This window comes from Electrona antarctica (assembly GCF_951216825.1).
Source record: "Electrona antarctica genome assembly, chromosome: 5".
NCBI classification, from domain to species: domain Eukaryota; kingdom Metazoa; phylum Chordata; class Actinopteri; order Myctophiformes; family Myctophidae; genus Electrona; species Electrona antarctica.
Genome location: NC_136810.1, coordinates 5,033,349 through 5,052,888, shown reverse-complemented (window position 1 = coordinate 5,052,888; position 19,540 = coordinate 5,033,349). Strand labels below are relative to the sequence as shown.

At 45.4% G+C, this 19,540-nt stretch overlaps 1 protein-coding gene across 1 annotated transcript in view; it reads left to right on the top strand.

The window, feature by feature from the left end:
* The window catches only part of LOC306923243 (neural-cadherin-like), a gene marked incomplete at its 3' end in the record, with an annotated part of 255,371 nt that extends 236,245 nt beyond the window's left edge, over positions 1-19,126 (top strand). Inside the window, exons 18-24 of the mRNA XM_079501275.1 lie at positions 2,468-2,798; positions 6,040-6,429; positions 6,666-6,925; positions 9,090-9,235; positions 10,999-11,261; positions 14,925-15,143; positions 19,029-19,126. Of these exons, the coding sequence (XP_079357401.1) occupies positions 2,468-2,798; positions 6,040-6,429; positions 6,666-6,925; positions 9,090-9,235; positions 10,999-11,261; positions 14,925-15,143; positions 19,029-19,126 (1,707 nt within the window). The remainder of the gene's footprint in view (positions 1-2,467; positions 2,799-6,039; positions 6,430-6,665; positions 6,926-9,089; positions 9,236-10,998; positions 11,262-14,924; positions 15,144-19,028) is intronic.
* Between the last annotated feature and the right edge of the window lie 414 nt (positions 19,127-19,540).

Below are 19,540 nucleotides of genomic sequence, written 5' to 3'. Positions count from 1 at the left end.
AGTTACCCTTAAAACTAAGAAAATCGCTGAAAAAATATATTTTTTTAATGACAGATGTAGTCACTATGACCACAAATATCCCAAGAAACTAGCTAGCCTAGCCACCAAGTTTGCTAGCGCTCTGGGAAAACAGAGCAGCTAAATTCTTTGTTTTGATTAGGTGGTGAATGGTGCTGGTTTGATCCACGGCTAGAAGCCGTTTCAACCAATCAGATTGCTTCCTCGAAACGACCTGTATATTATAAATTTAACTGTGTGTGTGTGTGTGTGTGTGTGTGTGTGTGTGTGTGTGTGTGTGTGTGTGTGTGTGTGTGTGTGTGTGTGTGTGTGTGTGTGTGTGTGTGTGTGTTTTTGTATTAACCCATTTTGACCTGAGATCAGATTCTAAAAATGTCTTCTACATCCTGACAGTTTTCTGAAAAAGCTATGTTTCTATGTCAGTCGTTCTTCGATTTTTCAAAAATAGCAGACCTACAAGTTCGTAGCGCGCCACTCGGTGCCGCGCTATTTTTCAATAGAAAACATAATGCTAACACCAACAGGGGTTCCCGCCCCAAAATGAGTTAATGCCCTTAATCACAGTACAGCATGATGCATCACACAAGCATTATATAAAAAGTAACAGATCTACAGTACGAGCTCTGCTCTGCTCTGCTCTGCTTTACCCCGGAAATAAATGTCTTTGCTTAATGACTTCCTTTGCACCAACTGTATGATGGAAGCATCTGAACATGGTTTCAGTCAACAGTCTGGCTCCAGAGACAATGACACAGACTGTATGATGGAAGCATCTGAACATGGTTTCAGTCAACAGTCTGGCTCCACAGACAATGACACAGACTGTATGATGGAAGCATCTGAACATGGTTTCAGTCAACAGTCTGGCTCCAGAGACAATGACACAGACTGTATGATGGAAGCATCTGAACATGGTTTCAGTCAACAGTCTGGCTCCAGAGACAACGACACAGACTGTATGATGGAAGCATCTGAACATGGTTTCAGTCAACAGTCTGGCTCCAGAGACAACGACACAGACTGTATGATGGAAGCATCTGAACATGGTTTCAGTCAACAGTCTGGCTCTAGAGACAATGACACAGCGCTTCCTGTTTAAAAATGCATGCAGTACAAATGTTTAAGTATTTGTACTTTATACTTGAGTTTTCCCATTTTCCAATACTTTTACTTATACTTTACTACATCTCGGATCCAAATATTGTACTTTTACTCCACTACGTTTATTTGAAAACTTTAGTTACTACTGTAGTTACTTTGTGGATTTTGATTATTATTACAAACCATACATTCAGCATTCAGCATTCAGCATTCAGTGATTTGGGTGATTTGGAAAACCACCCAGTCCGCCCCGGTAACAAAATGTGCACATGCACGCTCTACAGTGGGGGGAAGTGCAACAGGCCAACAGCATGTGCACCAAGGCCCGCCCCCACTCGATCCTGATTGGATGAAGGCTTTGCCACCCGCCACCAAAACTGAAACTAGGGTTCTTTGACCCCAGGGGCTCACTGGGGACAGGGAGGAATTAAGTAAAATCACTGAATATACCTTTAACCACCTAATTTCGTCCATTTGAAAATAGCCGATCTACAAGTTCACAGTGGCGTGAACTTGTGCTATTTTCAAAAGATTTCTATACATTTGAAAAATCCTGTTTTTTTTTTCTTTCTTTTTTTAAGTATATTTTTTATACCAATACTTCTACTACTTTTACAAGTACCAAATGTGAGTACTTTTTCCACCACTGAAGCGTGTGTGCAGACCTAGAAGAACAATGCATTTTGCTGTGGCCATGTTTTAACTGCGAAATAGAGTCCTTGACCGTGGGGGTGAAATGAATACATAGTTCCAGTATTTACTTCAAAAGGTCAAATGGTGTCCGTGTTTACCATGTGGGTGGATTAATAGTTCCACATCAGTGTTTACCATGTGGGTGGATTAATAGTTCCACATCAGTGATTTTCCTTTTTCATTTCAAGGACCGCCAGTTTGATATGCATTAGGCCACCTACCCCCATTTGAACTCTAGGACCTCCATCTACACTGTAGACAATGTGACTGTTGTCTAGATGGAACCAAATGGACCCGTAGCGGAACCATTTGGTTCCATCAGGACACAGATCCGTAAGTGTCCGTTTGGACCTCCTCTGGTGGTTCACGGACCCCAAGTTGAGAAACGCCATTCTTAACCCATTTTGACCTGAGATCAGATTCTAAAAATGTCTTCTACATCCTGACAGTTTTCTGAAAAAGCTATGTTTCTATGTCAGTTGTTCTTCGATTTTTCAAAAATAGCAGACCTACAAGCTCGTAGCGCGCCACTCGGTGGCGCGCTATGAGCTTGTAGATCTGCTATTTTTCAATAGCTAAAGCATAACATAATGCTAACACCAAAAGGGGTTCCCGCCCAAAATGGGTTAAATGATGTTTGATGTAATCTCTCCAGGTGACCGCCACCGACCCGGACAAAGACGCAGACCAGGGCGCCATTCGCTACTCCATTCACGGCCAGGGCGCCGAGTCCCAGTTCATGATCAACGACATCAGCGGGGAGATGTACGCCCAGCGGACCATGGACCGCGAGGAGCGCGCCGTCTGGCGCTTCGTGGTCATGGCCACTGACGAGGAGGGCGACGGGCTCACCGGCTTCACCGACGTCGTCATCAACGTGTGGGACATCAACGACAACGCGCCCGCCTTCCCCTGCGCGCCCGACGGGTGCCGCGGCAGCGTGGCCGAGGACTCGCCTCCCGGGACCTTCGTCATGGAGATGACCGGTATGTCATTTAGATATATGTCTCTGCTGTCGGGAGGAAACCTCATAACTCCAAAATGTTCATTTTACAGGAAATGAAAAATATACTTTGATTGATTGATTGATTGAAGAATTTATTAACAGTTTGCAGAATTACAGTACATTTCAAGCACAAACTCAATACAAAGGCTGTTAACTGTGAGTGGATGACCCAATTAAGCATTACACTTGTTTCCAATAGGGTCCACCATGTTCAAATCATCAAAACATTTAGAGACGTACAAATAGACACTTCTATAGACAGAACAGGAATTCATCATAAAGGAGGTAAAAAGGGAAAAGAAACATATACAGTGAGAAAAAAAAGGGGGTGGGCGGTGGGGGGGATTCACGTTCAGCTCCGTTAATTTGTTTGTTTTCCTTGGAGGAGCTGCGTTGGGTCCCCAAGTCGGCTCCGTGGCCGTACCTTGAGTTGGCTGTGTGGCCGTGACCGTCTCTTGTGTTGTCCTTGCGATGGGTCCCCAAGTCGGCTCAGTGGCCATACCTTGAGTTGGCTGTGTGGCCGCGACCGTCTCTTGTGTTGTCCTTGCGTTCGTGTTTGAGGGATTCCGATTTTACAGGGGCCAGTTTCGAATTGCAGCCGTCCGTAGGTGCCCTTTGAGAGCGGTTTTGAAGGAGTCAAGGGATTTGCATGTCTTAATGACAGTTGGTAGGGCGTTCCACATTTTGGTGGCATAGGAGCGAAAATAATTGAGTCCCTTGTTTGTGCCGAATCTGAGTTGTACATGGTTCGTTGCACTCCCTCTAGTGTTGTGGGTGTGGACTTCGTTAACATTAAGGAAATATCTAGACAGGTACATGGGTATCTTGGTGGTGTATCGAATCTTGTGGACCAGACCCATTGCAAGATGCTGTACTCTGTCGTCGACCCTAAGCCATTCCAGCCTGTCGAAGTGGGCAGGGGTGAGGTGGGTTCGGGGGTCTAGGTCAAGTAGGAGCCTGACCAGTTTGTTTTGGGAAGTCTGGAGCCTGGTTTTAAGGGCCTTTGAGGTGCTGTGGTACCAGGAGGTGCATGCATAGTCAAAGAAACCCTGTACAAGGGCTCCTGTTAGGGTCTTCAAGGTGTTTTTGTTGACCAGTGAGGAGATCCTGTAAAGGAATCTTGTTCTATGGTTGACCTTTTTGATTACGTTGGTGGCCATTTTATCACCGGAAAGATTAGCCTCCAGGATGGAACCTAGGTAGGTAATTTAATCTTTACGTGTGATAACATTGTCACCCACTCTAACCAAGAAGCCATTTGCCTTGCTGAGATTACTATTAGAGCCAAAGAGAATGGATTCAGTTTTTCCCAGGTGTAAAGATAGTTTGTTATCAGCGAGCCAGGTGCAGATTCTACCGAGTTCAGAGCTGAGGGCCTTTTCAACCTGCAGTTTGTTCCTGTCCGAGACTAGCAGTGCCGAGTCATCTGTGAACAGGAACAAGTTGCAGTCACAAGCTGAAGTCATGTCGTTAACATATATTAGGAACAGTAAAGGTCCTAGTATGCTCCCTTGTGGAACGTCACAGCTCACTGGGAGTGGGGGGGACAGTATTCCATTCACCTCCACCATCTGTTCTCTCCCCTCCAGGTAGGATTGCATCCAGCTCACTGATGTGCTATCGAAACCAATTGCCTTTAGCTTGTTAACCAGTATGGAGTGGTTCACAGTGTCAAAAGCCTTTTGGAGGTCCAGCATGACCATGCCGCAGTATTTGCCAGCATCCACCTCATGTTTGATGTGGTCGCTCAAATAGAGAAGGCATGTGTCAGTGGAGTGGGACGTTCTGAAGCCAGATTGGAACTCGTACATTAATTTATTAGTGGCAAGATACTTTTCAACCTGTTCATAGACTATTTTTTCCATCACTTTCGAGATGGAGCTAAGAATAGAAATAGGGCGGTAGTTGCCGGGGTCTAATTTACTCCCTTTCTTGTGCAAGGGGGTTACTTTGGCCAGTTTGAAATCTTGGGGGACCTGTCCCTGTTTGATGGAGAGGTTTACTATGTGGGTGATGATTGGAGCTATAGAGATGGCTGAGTCTCTGAGAAATTTGGAGGGAATATTGTCATGGCCTGTGGCCTTGTGGGGTTGGAGGGCACTCAGTTTCTTAATTACCTCATCAGTTGTTACCATAACTAGTTTAAAATCGTCTTTACAAACACCTAGGTTTCTGTAGAAGGTTGTAATGTGCTCTACACCAAAGAGCCCAGAGTGGGAGGGCAGTTTGTTAACCAGAGTTGTTGCTATGTTTGTAAAGAAGATATTCAAGTAGTTGGCCACATCAAGGTTGTACATATAAATATAAATATACAATAAAGAAAACCTTGGCCTGGGCCATGGCTCAGTGGTCCAGGCACCTTGGCTGGTAACCCAGTCTGGCAGTGTGCCGCGGGTTCGACTCCAAATCCCGACGGCCTTTACTGCATGTCTTTACCCCATGTAGCACTGATGTATGCCAAAAAAAATCAAAAACCTCAAAAATTGAGTTATGAGGTTCCCTCCCAACAGCAACGATTGTTAATTGATGGTTACCTGGTATCCTTTAGTTCCATGTTTAGTCAGATGCTAGGTTCATTGATTACTTGGTATAGTTCCATGTTTAGTCAGATGCTAGGTTCATTGATTACTTGGTATAGTTCCATGTTTAGTCAGATGCTAGGTTCATTGATTACTTGGTATAGTTCCATGTTTAGTCAGATGCTAGGTTCATTGATTACTTGGTATAGATCCATGTTTAGTCAGATGCTAGGTTCATTGATTACTTGGTATAGTTCCATGTTTAGTCAGAAGCTAGGTTAATTGATTACTTGGTATAGTTCCATGTTTAGTCAGATGCTAGGTTCATTGATTACTTGGTATAGTTCCATGTTTAGTCAGATGCTAGGTTCATTGATTACTTGGTATAGTTCCATGTTTAGTCAGATGCTAGGTTCATTGATTACTTGGTATAGTTCCATGTTTAGTCAGATGCTAGGTTCATTGATTACTTGGTATAGTTCCATGTTTAGTCAGATGCTAGGTTCATTGATTACTTGGTATAGTTCCATGTTTAGTCAGATGCTAGGTTCATTGATTACCTGGTATCCTAGTCTGAGGCCCGACACGGTTCTCTCTGTACTCTATATTGATGTGATTGATTGATTGTTTATTGACTAGAGTTCAATACTGGTACGTGGCTCTGCATGAGAGCTACATGGCTAAATTAATGCAAATTGACAGCGGTGGACCTGGACGACGCGGCGGTTGGACAGAACGCCATCCTCACCTACCGCATCACCGAGAACGCCCGCAGCGCCGAGGGCGGCGCCGGAATGTTCAACATCGACGCCGCCACGGGCACCATATCGGTGGCGGCGGAGGGCCTGGACCGGGAGGTAGTGGAGAGACACCGGCTGGTGGTGGAGGCCCAGGACGGCGGGGGCATGGCGGGCACGGCCACCGCCACGGTCCTGGTGACGGACGTCAACGATCACGTGCCCAGGTTCCGAGAGGAGTGGTGCGGGGCCCGCGTGTCCGAGAGCGACGAGCCGGACACGCCGATCCTGGAGCTGAGCGCCGTGGATCTGGACAGCGGCGCGCACGGACAGCTGGCCTTCACTGTGGTGGCAGGTGTGACTCTGCACTGACACTGTGCATTATGACCTAATCAATAAATGAATTACATTTGCAATTATTTGAATAATCGAGAAGCTATTTTTATTTTTTTTAATTGGATTAGATTAGTAGATCTACAAGCTTGAAACCTGTTTGCCTACTGACAAAACAGGGCCAGATTTTGAATCGATATTAATCGCTAGATTATTAAAAAAATATTGATTATCGATATAATCCCCCCCCTCCTACAGGTGACCCCGAGCAGAGGTTCTACATGTCCAAGCACCGGACGGAGCAGAGCGCCACCCTGAGGCTGAAGAAGAAGCTGGACTATGAGAAGGCGAGCGAGCAGCGCTTCAACCTCACCGTCCGGGTGGAGGACTTCTCCAGCCTCATCCACTGTTTGGTGCTGGTGGAGGACCACAACGACAACGCCCCGGTCTTCACCCCCGCCTTCCACCTGCTGTCCCCGCTGCCCGAGGACGTGGCTGTGGGAACCTCCGTCATCCAGGTTGGTTGGTTGGTTACAGTGTTGTTTTTTGTCGTTATAGTCTCTTGAATAGTTTTCAGTTAGTTTTAGTCACATTTTAGTCACCTGGGAATGTTTTAGTGTTAGTCTAGTTTTAGTCGACTAATTGTCATAAGATTTCAGTCGACTAAATCTACAGTTGATTTTGTCGACTAAAATGTGTTTTGGTGGGCATTGATGCCGTCGTAATGACTGATTTTAGACTTGCTGAAAATAGCCGATCTACAAGCTCACAACGCGTCGTGTTGTCAGCTTGTAGATCGGCTATTTTCAGCATGCAACCAAGTGTAAAATGACTTACGGTATACTGAATCTCTTGTCCACTAGTCCCTTCCTAACATTTTAGTCTAGTTTGTATTTGTTGACGAAATTGTCAGTATATTTAGTCTTAGTTTTAGTCATCATAGCTTAGTTTTCATTTAGTTTCCATTTAGTTTTCGTCAGTGAAAAAATGTCTACGAACATTTTTCGTCTTAGTTTTAGTCGACGAAATCAACACTGGTTGGTTACCCATTATTTCTCTTAGACATTTCATTTCTTTTATATCAACGAATCGGTGTGGAAATTTGGAAATTACTTTTTTATAATTGACAAAATCAATTAGCCCTATTTAATACTTCATCGTACTATAATGATGTTGCACAAATAGCAACAGCTGATCTACAAGCTTGTCACAACGTAAATGTTATGAGATTGTAGATTGAGATTTTTCAAATTTTCTAAATTTTCAAAAAACGTTTGAAAGAAGAAGAAACTAGAAAAAGTGCCCTTCTGGGCACAGGTCTCCACCAGGAGGATAGGAGTGTGTGTGATGTTTGGCAAAATGTTTAGGAGTAATATAATCATGTTGGATAACATCTGAAGGAGTAATATTAGAAAATGTGATTTACATATGTCGGCCTCCTGGTGGCGCTATAAAGAGCAGATGTGAAAAATTCCAGGCAAAGGTTTTTCCTTGGCCTCTAGGGAGTTGGCATACAAAGTTATCCACAAATCTGTGCAGTTGGAGGTAAAAACACTTTTCGGCCAGTTATAGCGCCACCATGAGGCTGAGTTGAAAATGTTCACATGGCATTTCTTCCTCGGCCTAGTGGGAATGTGCGTGCGCAATTTCACGGAAATCACACGATGTGTTCATGATTTGCAGCATTTTGTTTGAAACTGAACACTCCTGCGAACTTTGGAAGCCAATCTTAGCCAATCAGGATGGAGTCTGAGAAATCTGAAAGACCCGTTTGGTTGAATGGCACTAGAGAGACTGTGTACCAATTTGCGTGATGTTTGGACAAAATCTGTAGGTGTACTGTCCAAAAACTTGTTTTGCACAAAGCGGCCTCCTGGTGGCGCTATAACAGGCCGTTCTGGAAATTTTGGGGCAGAGGTTCATCGTTGGCATCCAGGGAGTGTGTGTGCAAAATGTGGCCGGGTTAACAGTGCCGGAGATTAGCTGTTCACAGACGGACACACGGACGGACGGACACACGGACGGACGGACGGAGTGCAAAACATACTCTCTCCCCATGCCCTCTCCCCATGCCTTCGGCCTGGTGGAGACAAAAATGCATTCACCAAAGTCAGTAGTTTTTTTTGTTAAAATCAATTATCGATTGATATTTTTAATAATCAATTAAATGGATTGGTTTGCCTGTTGCACCCGTACAGGTGGTGGCCAGTGACATTGATTGGTTTGGCTGTTGCACCCGTACAGGTGGTGGCCAGTGACTAATTGACTGTTGCTCCCGTACAGGTGGTGGCCAGTGACTAATTGACTTTTGCACCGTACAGGTGGTGGCCAGTGACTAATTGACTGTTGCTCCCGTACAGGTGGTGGCCAGTGACTAATTGACTGTTGCACCCGTACAGGTGGTGGCCAGTGACTAATTAAATGGATTGGTTTGCCTGTTGCACCCGTACAGGTGGTGGCCAGTGACTCGTTTAACTGTTGCACCCATACAGGTGGTGGCCAGTGACTAACCCTAACCCGTACAGGTGGTGGCCAGTGACTAACCCTAACCCTAACCCTGTACAGGTGGTGGCCAGTGACTAACCCTAACCCTAACCCGTACAGGTGGTGGCCAGTGACTAACCCTAACCCGTACAGGTGGTGGCCAGTGACTAACCCTAACCCTAACCCTAACCTGTACAGGTGGTGGCCAGTGACTCGGACGCGGGGCTGAACGGTGACGTCCTCTACCGCGTCTCGCCCGAGTCCGACCCCTTCGGACACTTCGCCATCAACCGAGCTGGCGTGGTTACAGTCGCAAGGCCCCTCGACCATGAGACCGTGACAGGGTACGAGTAAGCCTGTCATAATTACTACATATTTGCCTAATTATTGCCTAAAAATAATTGCGATTATTTTGCATTCATCTCTCTATAAATGCACCACGTCTCTGTACGTCTGTACGTGTGTACGTCCGCGTTCCACCCCCGCAGGGAGTGCAGTGCCCGGTGTCCAGTCGGTCGGACCCACGGTTGTCCAGAACTGCCACAAAAGGCCTCTGCCTGGGCTCCCAGGCTCCATATATGGAGCTGGCCTGTCCTGACATCACAACACTCCATAGTGAGTGTTGTGATGTGTGACAGATACAGAAATCTCCATATATGGGCATTAAAGGGACACAGACAGATGGGTGGAACGGGTACTCTGTAAATAAATGAAAACAATCCGCACACCATTTTCGGCTCCCAGAACTTTCTTTACTGAAAAGGGTGTGTGGATTTTTTTCATTTATTTACTTGTGACTTGTGTTTAATCCAGCACCCTGCCTAGTAGGATGTGCATGTTCTTTTTTGGCTGTTGTTTTCAGTCTCCTTTACCACTGGAACGGGTACTCTGACATGGGTACAACGGGTATCGGAACGGGTACTCTGACATGGGTACAACGGGTATTGCATCATTTGCATATAGCCGGGTGGGGCATGGATCTCCAACGTCAACTTCCTCTGTGCTCTAGAGCTGGGTACTGGTCATTGTCATGTCTTTGTATAGCTTATAGAGCCTCAATATGTAACTTTATTTTTATGAATAAATATGTCTCCCTACTCTTCAGTTGAGCCATTTAGATCGTATCAAAGGTCATGTCTCACCTACAGTAGACACTGGATCTGACGCCAGTTTTGACCTGATGGTCAAGATTTATCCCCTGAGCAAGCAGGGCAAGCTCTATTAGCTCAATGGTAAAATAATTCAGCACTTGCGAAGGAAACCGGGTTCAAATCCAGGGTAGAAGAGGAAAGTTATAGTGCAGCTTTAAGTTATTTGTCTGCTGTTACGACCCAATAAGTCTAGGGGTAATTAAGTGTAACATTCAGTGGATCGACAGGAAACCAGCTTCAAAATACGAATATTTATTTAGATAAAGATGAATTAAGTAATAGAATACTGAATATTTTACAGAACATAAATAAAACTCAAAAGAAAACACCTAGCAAACAGACACAAATTAACACTACAACTAAAGAGGGACAAGTCCTTTCCGAAGGGACAAAACTATATCAAAACAGTATGGCACAACAAGTCCACAGTCAGTGTGGCGGCTGGGAGAGAGAGGATTCCGGCCTGTCTCCCCACCGCCTTCCAGGAGCAGACTGACTGATATAGTAGGTGAGTTGGGAGAGCCATGATCAGGAGCACGCCCACTCTAGACCGACAGCCAGTCAGGGCCGATCACTCCCTGACAGACGGGCCAGCTTCTCTAGGTGTCAATAATCAATCAGTCCACCTGCGGAGGATTAGGGAAAACACACACAGGCAACCACTCCCCCCACCCTGGTACTGTGTAGCCGATAATAATGTGAGAACTCTAGTAAATATAAATAGGCCCATACAAAGGCTATTCATAATATTTCACAACAATAACACTCATAATATGATCCCCGATCATCACACTGCCCTGTGCAATTTTTCTTTACAAAGCTTAAAAGGCAAAAACACAAATGCAATTTTGATTTATAATGTTCCAATGTCAAACCACAATAAAATTGAAAATAATCGCGATTATTCGTCAACTATAAAATGATGATGGTGGTGATATTGGTGACAACCCTCTTAGGTACGAGCTGGTGATCGTGGCTGTGGACCGCGGCTCCCCGGCTCTGAGTGGCAGCGTCACGCTCCACCTGCCGATGCTGGACGTGAACGACAACGCGCCGGAGCTGGAGGCTCCCTACTCCCCCGTGCTGTGGGAGAACAGCCCCTCCCCCCACGTGGTGCGACTCAACCAGACCTCCACCTTGTTGCACGTGGTGGACAGAGACTCCCCCGAGCACGGGCCCCCCTTCTCTGTGGCCCTGCAGTCTCCACTGCACTCCCAAGGTTAGCATTTAGCACAGGCCTCCCTTCTCTCTGGCCCTGCAGTCTCCACTGCACTCCCAAGGTTAGCATTTAGCACGGGCCTCCCTTCTCCCTGGCCCTGCAGTCTCCACTGCACTCCCAAGGTTAGCATTTAGCACGGGCCTCCCTTCTCCCTGGCCCTGCAGTCTCCACTGCACTCCCAAGGTTAGCATTTAGCACGGGCCTCCCTTCTCTGTGGCCCTGCAGTCTCCACTGCACTCCCAAGGTTAGCATTTAGCACGGGCCCCCCTTCTCTCTGGCCCTGCAGTCTCCACTGCACTCCCAAGGTTAGCATTTAGCACGGGCCTCCCTTCTCCCTGGCCCTGCAGTCTCTACTGCACTCCCAAGGTTAGCATTTAGCACGGGCCTCCCTTCTCTGTGGCCCTGCAGTCTCCACTGCACTCCCAAGGTTAGCATTTAGCACGGGCCTCCCTTCTCTGTGGCCCTGCGGTCTCCACTGCACTCCCAAGGTTAGCATTTAGCACGGGCCTCCCTTCTCCCTGGCCCTGCAGTCTCCACTGCACTCCCAAGGTTAGCATTTAGCACGGGCCTCCCTTCTCTGTGGCCCTGCAGTCTCCACTGCACTCCCAAGGTTAGCATTTAGCACGGGCCTCCCTTCTCTCTGGCCCTGCAGTCTCCACTGCACTCCCAAGGTTAGCATTTAGCACGGGCCTCCCTTCTCCCTGGCCCTGCAGTCTCCACTGCAATCCCAAGGTTAGCATTTAGCACGGGCCTCCCTTCTCTGTGGCCCTGCAGTCTCCACTGCACTCCCAAGGTTAGCATTTAGCACGGGCCTCCCTTCTCTCTGGCCCTGCAGTCTCCACTGCACTCCCAAGGTTAGCATTTAGCACGGGCCTCCCTTCTCCCTGGCCCTGCAGTCTCCACTGCACTCCCAAGGTTAGCATTTAGCACGGGCCTCCCTTCTCTGTGGCCCTGCAGTCTCCACTGCACTCCCAAGGTTAGCATTTAGCACGGGCCTCCCTTCTCCCTGGCCCTGCAGTCTCCACTGCACTCCCAAGGTTAGCATTTAGCACGGGCCTCCCTTCTCTCTGGCCCTGCAGTCTCCACTGCACTCCCAAGGTTAGCATTTAGCACGGGCCTCCCTTCTCTCTGGCCCTGCAGTCTCCACTGCACTCCCAAGGTTAGCATTTAGCACGGGCCTCCCTTCTCTCTGGCCCTGCAGTCTCCACTGCACTCCCAAGGTTAGCATTTAGAGCTTAGCATTTAGAGATTTTTTTTTTCTTTGTCTTTCTCATTTTGTTTTGACTTTTTTGTTTGTTTTCGGTTTCAGTTTCGCTTTGTTTCATTTTCAAAGTGTGTTTGTTTAGTTTAGTTTGTTTTTACATTTTTGTGATTTTTATTGTAATATGGGGTAGCCAAGGGCAGGGGCTGGACTGGGACAAAAATTCGGCCCGGTCATTTTCGCGTGAATTTGGCCAGGCCGGCCCACCACAACCAGCGTGCAGATAGCAGAAACTCTACCGCCCGCTCCATCGAGGCAAACACAAACAAACAAGCCCTAATACCACCACTTTTACAGAACAACATAAATAATACAAACCAACAGACCAACACAAAACACAGAGGGTTTATTTGTCACTCACTGATACAGGTACAGTGAAATTATCATGATGGCACTGGCAGAATGGCAACACGCCTGGACCTTTCCTGGTGGCCTGCCGCCTATTGGCCTGCCTGCCTGTCCAAAAAATATGCCCGGTACGTCCTGTGGCCAGTCCAGCCCTGGCCAAGGGCGAGTGATGGAAATAAAATTCCGGCGACCCCAAGGATCGTATTAATGGATAAAAATAAATTATATCTATTCTGTAATGCTAATTAGAAAGGACTGTAAATATATATATCTTCAATAACCCAGCAGGGAGACCAAATACCGTGCTGTATTTACCTTAAAAATGAGTGAGTAGCCCTTTAAATCTTGAATGACAGTCACTCTACCATAAAAAATAGAAGGATACCTTAAAAACGAATTGGAGACAGACGAAATAAAGTTCTGAGAGGAAGTTTAAGGTTTTAACTGTACTTTTTAGTAGGTAATAAAGTCAATTTACATAGAGAATGTGCTACCTGGTTCAGATAATAATAATAATAGTACAATACATCACTATAATTTAGAGTATTCAATTGTTCCAATATGGATCCGAACTGCCCCTCTTCACAGCATCTTCCTGGCTTATACTGCATCTGACGTCAGTTGTTGATAAACGTTCATTGGCTGAATAGATAGTTCATTTCCGCAATATCCCACGGTGGTGCTGGTTGTCGAGCACTCATTGGACCAGCACATGGATGATGAGTCTGGTATCGTGACATCTTCCTTGGTTCCGTCATTGATGGCCATAGACCGGGAAAGCGTGGACGCTGGCGTTGCTATGGCAACCTGAAGATAACATTTCTTTCCCTGCCGTCTGTGAACTCTTACCAGAGAGAAATGCTCTCTCACTAGGCCCCAAGGCCACACTGATATCGAAGCAGCTGCATGTAAACTAAATCAAAACAGCACACTACAGTATGGTGACTTTTGGTGGCTACAGGCAGACAGTAAATCTTAACTTGGCGTCAGGCAATCCATAATATAAATATGATAAAATAATATAAAGGATAATATAGGGCTGAGATGATTAGGCACGTGGATGGTGACATGACATAAATAGGATAAGGAGAACAACCCGGAGTAAACAGGCAGTAGGCTAAGAGTAAAATGATGATAAAAGGACAGGATGACCAAATATGATCTATATGGAACACGGTCTGGGCCAAAGTTATATATGTGTTGACCAACAGAATATAATGGAGTGGCCAACTTGACATGACGTGTAAACAACATGTCAGAATTTATCTATCAGCGAGATTCAAACAAGCTCAGAAAAAGTGTGATCAGAAAATAGCTGATCAGATCAGTGATGCATTGTGAGCTTGTAGATTGGCCATTTTCACTATTTTTAAGACTTCTGACAATTCTTGACATCAAGCCGCTTAAATATTGAAGAATGCCAATATTCCAGTAGATAATGAGGCAAAAACAATTAGGTCTAATCAAAAAGGTTTATTTGAAGATAATACAAAAATGAGAATAAGTCCAAACGTAAAAGAGATTAATACAAGAGAATAAATTCAAGGTAAAGTACAACGATTAATCCAAAAAGAAAAGGCACACGAATATTCCGTGACCCTTTCCAAGTTCTACCAAAACATATTAGTCATCCTCGTCTCAGAACATTTCAGAACATTTGGGGACTGCCAGAAAAGGTCGACTTGACCTGAAAACAAGTTCTCATACTGAACAAAACATAATAACATATTACCCACCAAACCAGCTCTGGTCTGAGGGAGCAGTCAGAATGTCTGTGGTGTACTGCAACACTGCACTGGTTCAGATGGAAACAACGTGTCACACAAAGAGCAATAACACCCAGTACAGGGTCAACGTGAATACACTCGGTCAGAGGGTCAATTAAAGCATACATAGGTCAATTAAAGCATACATAGGTCAAAGGGTTAATAGAATATACAACCCTGTATATAGAATAATAGCCCCTATATGTATGATTCTCCAACAATTTCAACGAAGGAGATTTTCTGTATGATGTTTAGTTAGTTTAGCTATAACTATAATAACTGTTGCAGACTTCCACCTGCGGGACCATGGAAACGGCTCGGCCACGCTCACGGCCCTGAGGAGGTTCGACAGGGAGAGACAGAGGGAGTTCCACCTGCCGCTGGTCCTCACCGACAGCGGCCGCCCGCCCAGGACGGTGACCAGCACCCTCACCGTCACCATCGGGGACCAGAACGACAACGCTCACCAGGCGGGGGAGAAAGACGTGTATGTCCACAGCCGCAAAGGTGAGAGGCTGTGGTTGTTGTTGATCAGCGTTCTTCAGTGGGGGACATGAATGACGGGATTTTGGCGGGTTTATATGTTTCCATATAAGCATTGTGGTCCAAAAATAAACAAGCTGTCTCTGCGTTATTGTCAGGGAGGTGTCTTTGTATCGTTATATTGTCAGGGAGGTGTCTGTATCGTTATATTGTCAGGGAGGTGTCTCTGTATCGTTTGCGACAGTCAGTCACTCATATATGATACAGTGTTTCTAGTGAAAATGTAACTAATTCAGTAGCCTGGAACTCACCTATGCTTTTTTATGGCATAGGCAGCTCCCGGCAGGATCCGCCGGGAGAAACTATGGGCAGCTGCGCGACATGAGACTAATTACTTAGAGTGACAGAGAGAGAGAGAGGAGTGTGTGTGTGTACATGTGTGCATGCATGCATGTATGTGTCAATTTAACAAAGGTGCAGACGATCAGAAATCAGCAGAGAGTGAGAGATGTTTGCGCTACTCTATGCCGAATTGAAGTGGACTCGGACCCAGACTTTTTTTTTCTCCCTGGAAAAAAAAACTTCTGAGTTTCCGAGGCTACTAATTCAGTAGCAGTAACAATAGCGTTTTCCCTCAGCCAGTCGATTCTTCATATCCATATGAATGAAACGGCCGGGATGACATGTTTATTTTTCAAACACAGTTCTTATATGAGGCAATGTAAAATCCCCCTATGGGGATTACAATACAAATATAAAGTAGGCTACATGAACCCGTGGATGTGAACCCAAACATGAGGCAAACATGTTCCACAAGCCACGGAGGGTGGCTCTAACGTCAGGCCTTCTGTAATCTACATACTTACATAGTGACTGCACAGGGAAACCACAGCGTTATTATTACACCTCGTCTTTGCTTTTCTTCCTGCAACGAGGCTCTGCACCGCTGACAGACCATGAAGGAGCGAGGGGGGGGGGGGGAGGGGGGGGGGGTTAGGGGGGGGGGGGGGCTGGAAGTGGGTGGGAGGGTGTTATGGGATTAATGGCACGGTGGGAGGAAAAGTTTCCATTCCGTGTCGAATTCATAATCGGCCTCCCCCTCCCCCATTATAAACTCCCCCATTATAAAGTATCAAAGTTTTGTCATGCAAATGCTCGTGTATTTGATCTTCTCTGTCTGCAAAGTTGCCAAAAAACCCTGTCTATCCTACAAAAGATAATCTGAAAACTGAGAACATTATATCGAGCACCACCATGGGTTGTTTACGACTTTTTTTTTTTTTTTTGTGTCACCCTCAGGGTAAAACCGGTCAGGTGTTTTGGAGCTTGTTAGTGTTTTGATTGCACGGTCGTGCCACACGGCACACGTTTGGGTAATTGTGGTAAACACTGACACCATGACTCATCCAGGCTGCTGTTGTTTTCCCCACTTACCCAGCTGCCGTATTCTGGCACTGTAGGTTGATAATAACATAATCCATAGTCAGAGATAGGCCCACTACTTTAAGCCATTCTGGGCGGGAACCCCTGTTGGTGTTTTAAGCATTCTGTTCTACTTTAGCTATTGAAAAATAGCAGATCTACAAGCTCATAGCGCGCCACCGAGTGGCGCTCTATGAACTTGTAGGTCTGCAATTTTTGAAAAATCGTGAAAATGTGCCTCAAATCTTTGAATATATATTCTTTCAGAGCAAACATTTTAACTCAAATCTTTGAATATATATTATTACAGAATGAACATTTTAACTCAAATCTTTGAATATATATTATTTCAGAGTGAGCATTTTAACTCAAATCTTTGAATATATATTATTACAGAGTGAACATTTTAACTCAAATCTTTGCTTCTGGGGAGGTCCCTGGAACAACATATTTTCAGATGGGGGTCGGCGGCCAATTACATATAGTTTTTGGGGTCCTTGACATGAAATATTGAGAACCACTGATACAGAAACAGGAGGTTTTTCAGAAAACTGTCAGGATTTTGAAGACATTTTTTTTAAATGTCGACGTCAGGCCTAAATGGGTTAAGCCCCACGCTCTGTGAAGTGGAGCAGAGAGTCTCTTCCACTCAGGCGGCGGAAAGGCTCCAACTGTTACCAAGGTACAGCAATAACTAGAACAGAACGTGAGAAGGCAAGATAACGGGGGGGGGGGGGGGGGGGGAGGAGAGTTGCTGAAAGATAAATGTTGCTATCAGCGACATTTGTTTGTTCGGAAAGAATGTGTCTTTCTTGGGTGCGTATACGTGTTGCTATTGTGATATCTGGGAATCAATAATTCTCTTGGACATTGGCTATGTGTGAACAAATGCAAGCCTGTCTTTGTTATTCAAAGTCCACCTGGAGTGAGAAGGACAGTCACATGAGGGGGATGGTTTGTTTAGTTCCTGAGTCACACCTAGGGCAATTACATGCTAAACAGGGGTTCAAAGTGGCCACTTGAGCAAAAGGTTGATCAATGCGTAAGCTTGGGTCGTCTTCAAAGGAACAGTGAACACGCCTCCATTCTCACCTATGTTTGTGAAACTGTACTTAAACTAGTTGATTTCTATGTCATTTGGTCAGTATACCGGACGGCGTCAGGCTGTCCGGAGGTGAGCCTGTATGCTGTATGCTGTGTTTCTGAATTAAAACATCAAGGAACATCACTCTGTCTGCTGCCGTGTCACAATTCTCTCATGCTCTCCAGCTTTTTGGTTAAGTGTCTCTGTACAGTAATTCGTATAGTAGAACTAGAGTGTTTTGGATGGTATGTACCCAAAATATACCACACTATACTATACCGAATGTCCGTACAGGTATGGTTGAAGTAGAGAAAGCAATGCAAAGCAGAATGCCCGCAAGGCCGCTACACTTCAGATTAAACAAGGGTGAATGCACGGCTCAACAATATGTGACCAGTGTGTGTGTCAGAGCTGATGTAAATATGAAATAAATGCTTAAACATGTAGCTAGGTGTAATGTTAGAGACCACAGAAGTGAACCTTTCAAGCCTGTTTTCTCAACTTGCTGTTTTCTGCAAGACATTACTCTATAAGCCATATCTCCAAAACTGGTGGGTCAAACTGAACAATCAATATGTCAATTTGAAGCTATGATTCCCTGCTTTCATATGACATGAACAAAACTAAAGTTCAAAAAAATCCAATGGCAGTCCCTCAGTCAAATTTAGTCACAACTGAGAAAACAGCCAGCACACAATAAATATCCTTTTCATAATATTTTAGTTTACTTCTCCACGGAGAAGTAAACTATGGGACTCGGGACTATGGGACTCGGCAACTACTGGCGATAGTAGGCAAAGATGCGATAGTTGAAAAGTGGATGGAGGAATGTTGTTCAAAAACATGAAAATATATTTTCAACAACATCGTCCGGCAATAGCCAATCAAATTCATGTGTTAGCCTCGCATAGCCACCCTTCATCTGCCAAATGCATTCAATACAAATGCAATGCATATTGCAATTGTGGGAGGACTTCACCAAAGTGGTGACGAGCCAACCAGATCGTCTGGAACTGGACTATATAACCAACCAGGGTTATATTGGCACGGTATTCAATATGGGCGGGACATTGCACAAATAAATGTAATACTGTGAGGGGAGGAACGGTGATACGTTTACACTACATAAGGTAATGACAGCAGAAACGCCCACCCAGAGTCGCCACTGTTCGCCCACTGTTAAAACATGGGGTTAGGAAGAGATTCCGGCTGGTTTAGGGTTAGGACTTGATCTTTAGAGGTTAGGTTTTGCAGTTGGACTCCCCTAACTTCTTTTAAATGCTGTTCTAAACTTAGTATAGTAATACAAACGTGTGTGTGTGTGTGTGTGTGTGTGTGTGTGTGTGTGTGTGTGTGTGTGTGTGTGTGTGTGCGTGTGCGTCTGCATTTGTGACCTTGAACAGGACGGCTGGCCGCCGCGGCGCTGGGGAAGGTGTACGCCCCTGATCCTGACGACTGGGATAACAAGACCTACACCTTGGAGACTCGTGCATCCAAGTAAGAACGCTCTGCTAACATGCAAACATATCAGCTCTCCTTAAGGTCATGCTTTGAGTGTCATGATGAAAGTGACCTCAAAAGGACAAAAACTGATTTATTTAACCTTTATTTAACAAGTAAAAAAAAACACATTGAGACGTCTCTTTTACAAGTGTATACTGGCCAAGAGAAGAGGTAAATCATGTTACACAGCTCTGTCAGTACTAACAAATACAGGACAACAATTAGGACAGACAAATACTATTTGCAAGCACATTACCCAATGACCAATAAAACTGACAAAGACTAACGTCAATGTTTGCTACTAAACTAATACAGTCGACTAGAGAAAACATTTCCTATACGTCGAAGCAGGAGCAGTGTCTGCATGGGACATGTGCCCATGGCAACCCTTTTAAAACTCACTACGTGAATC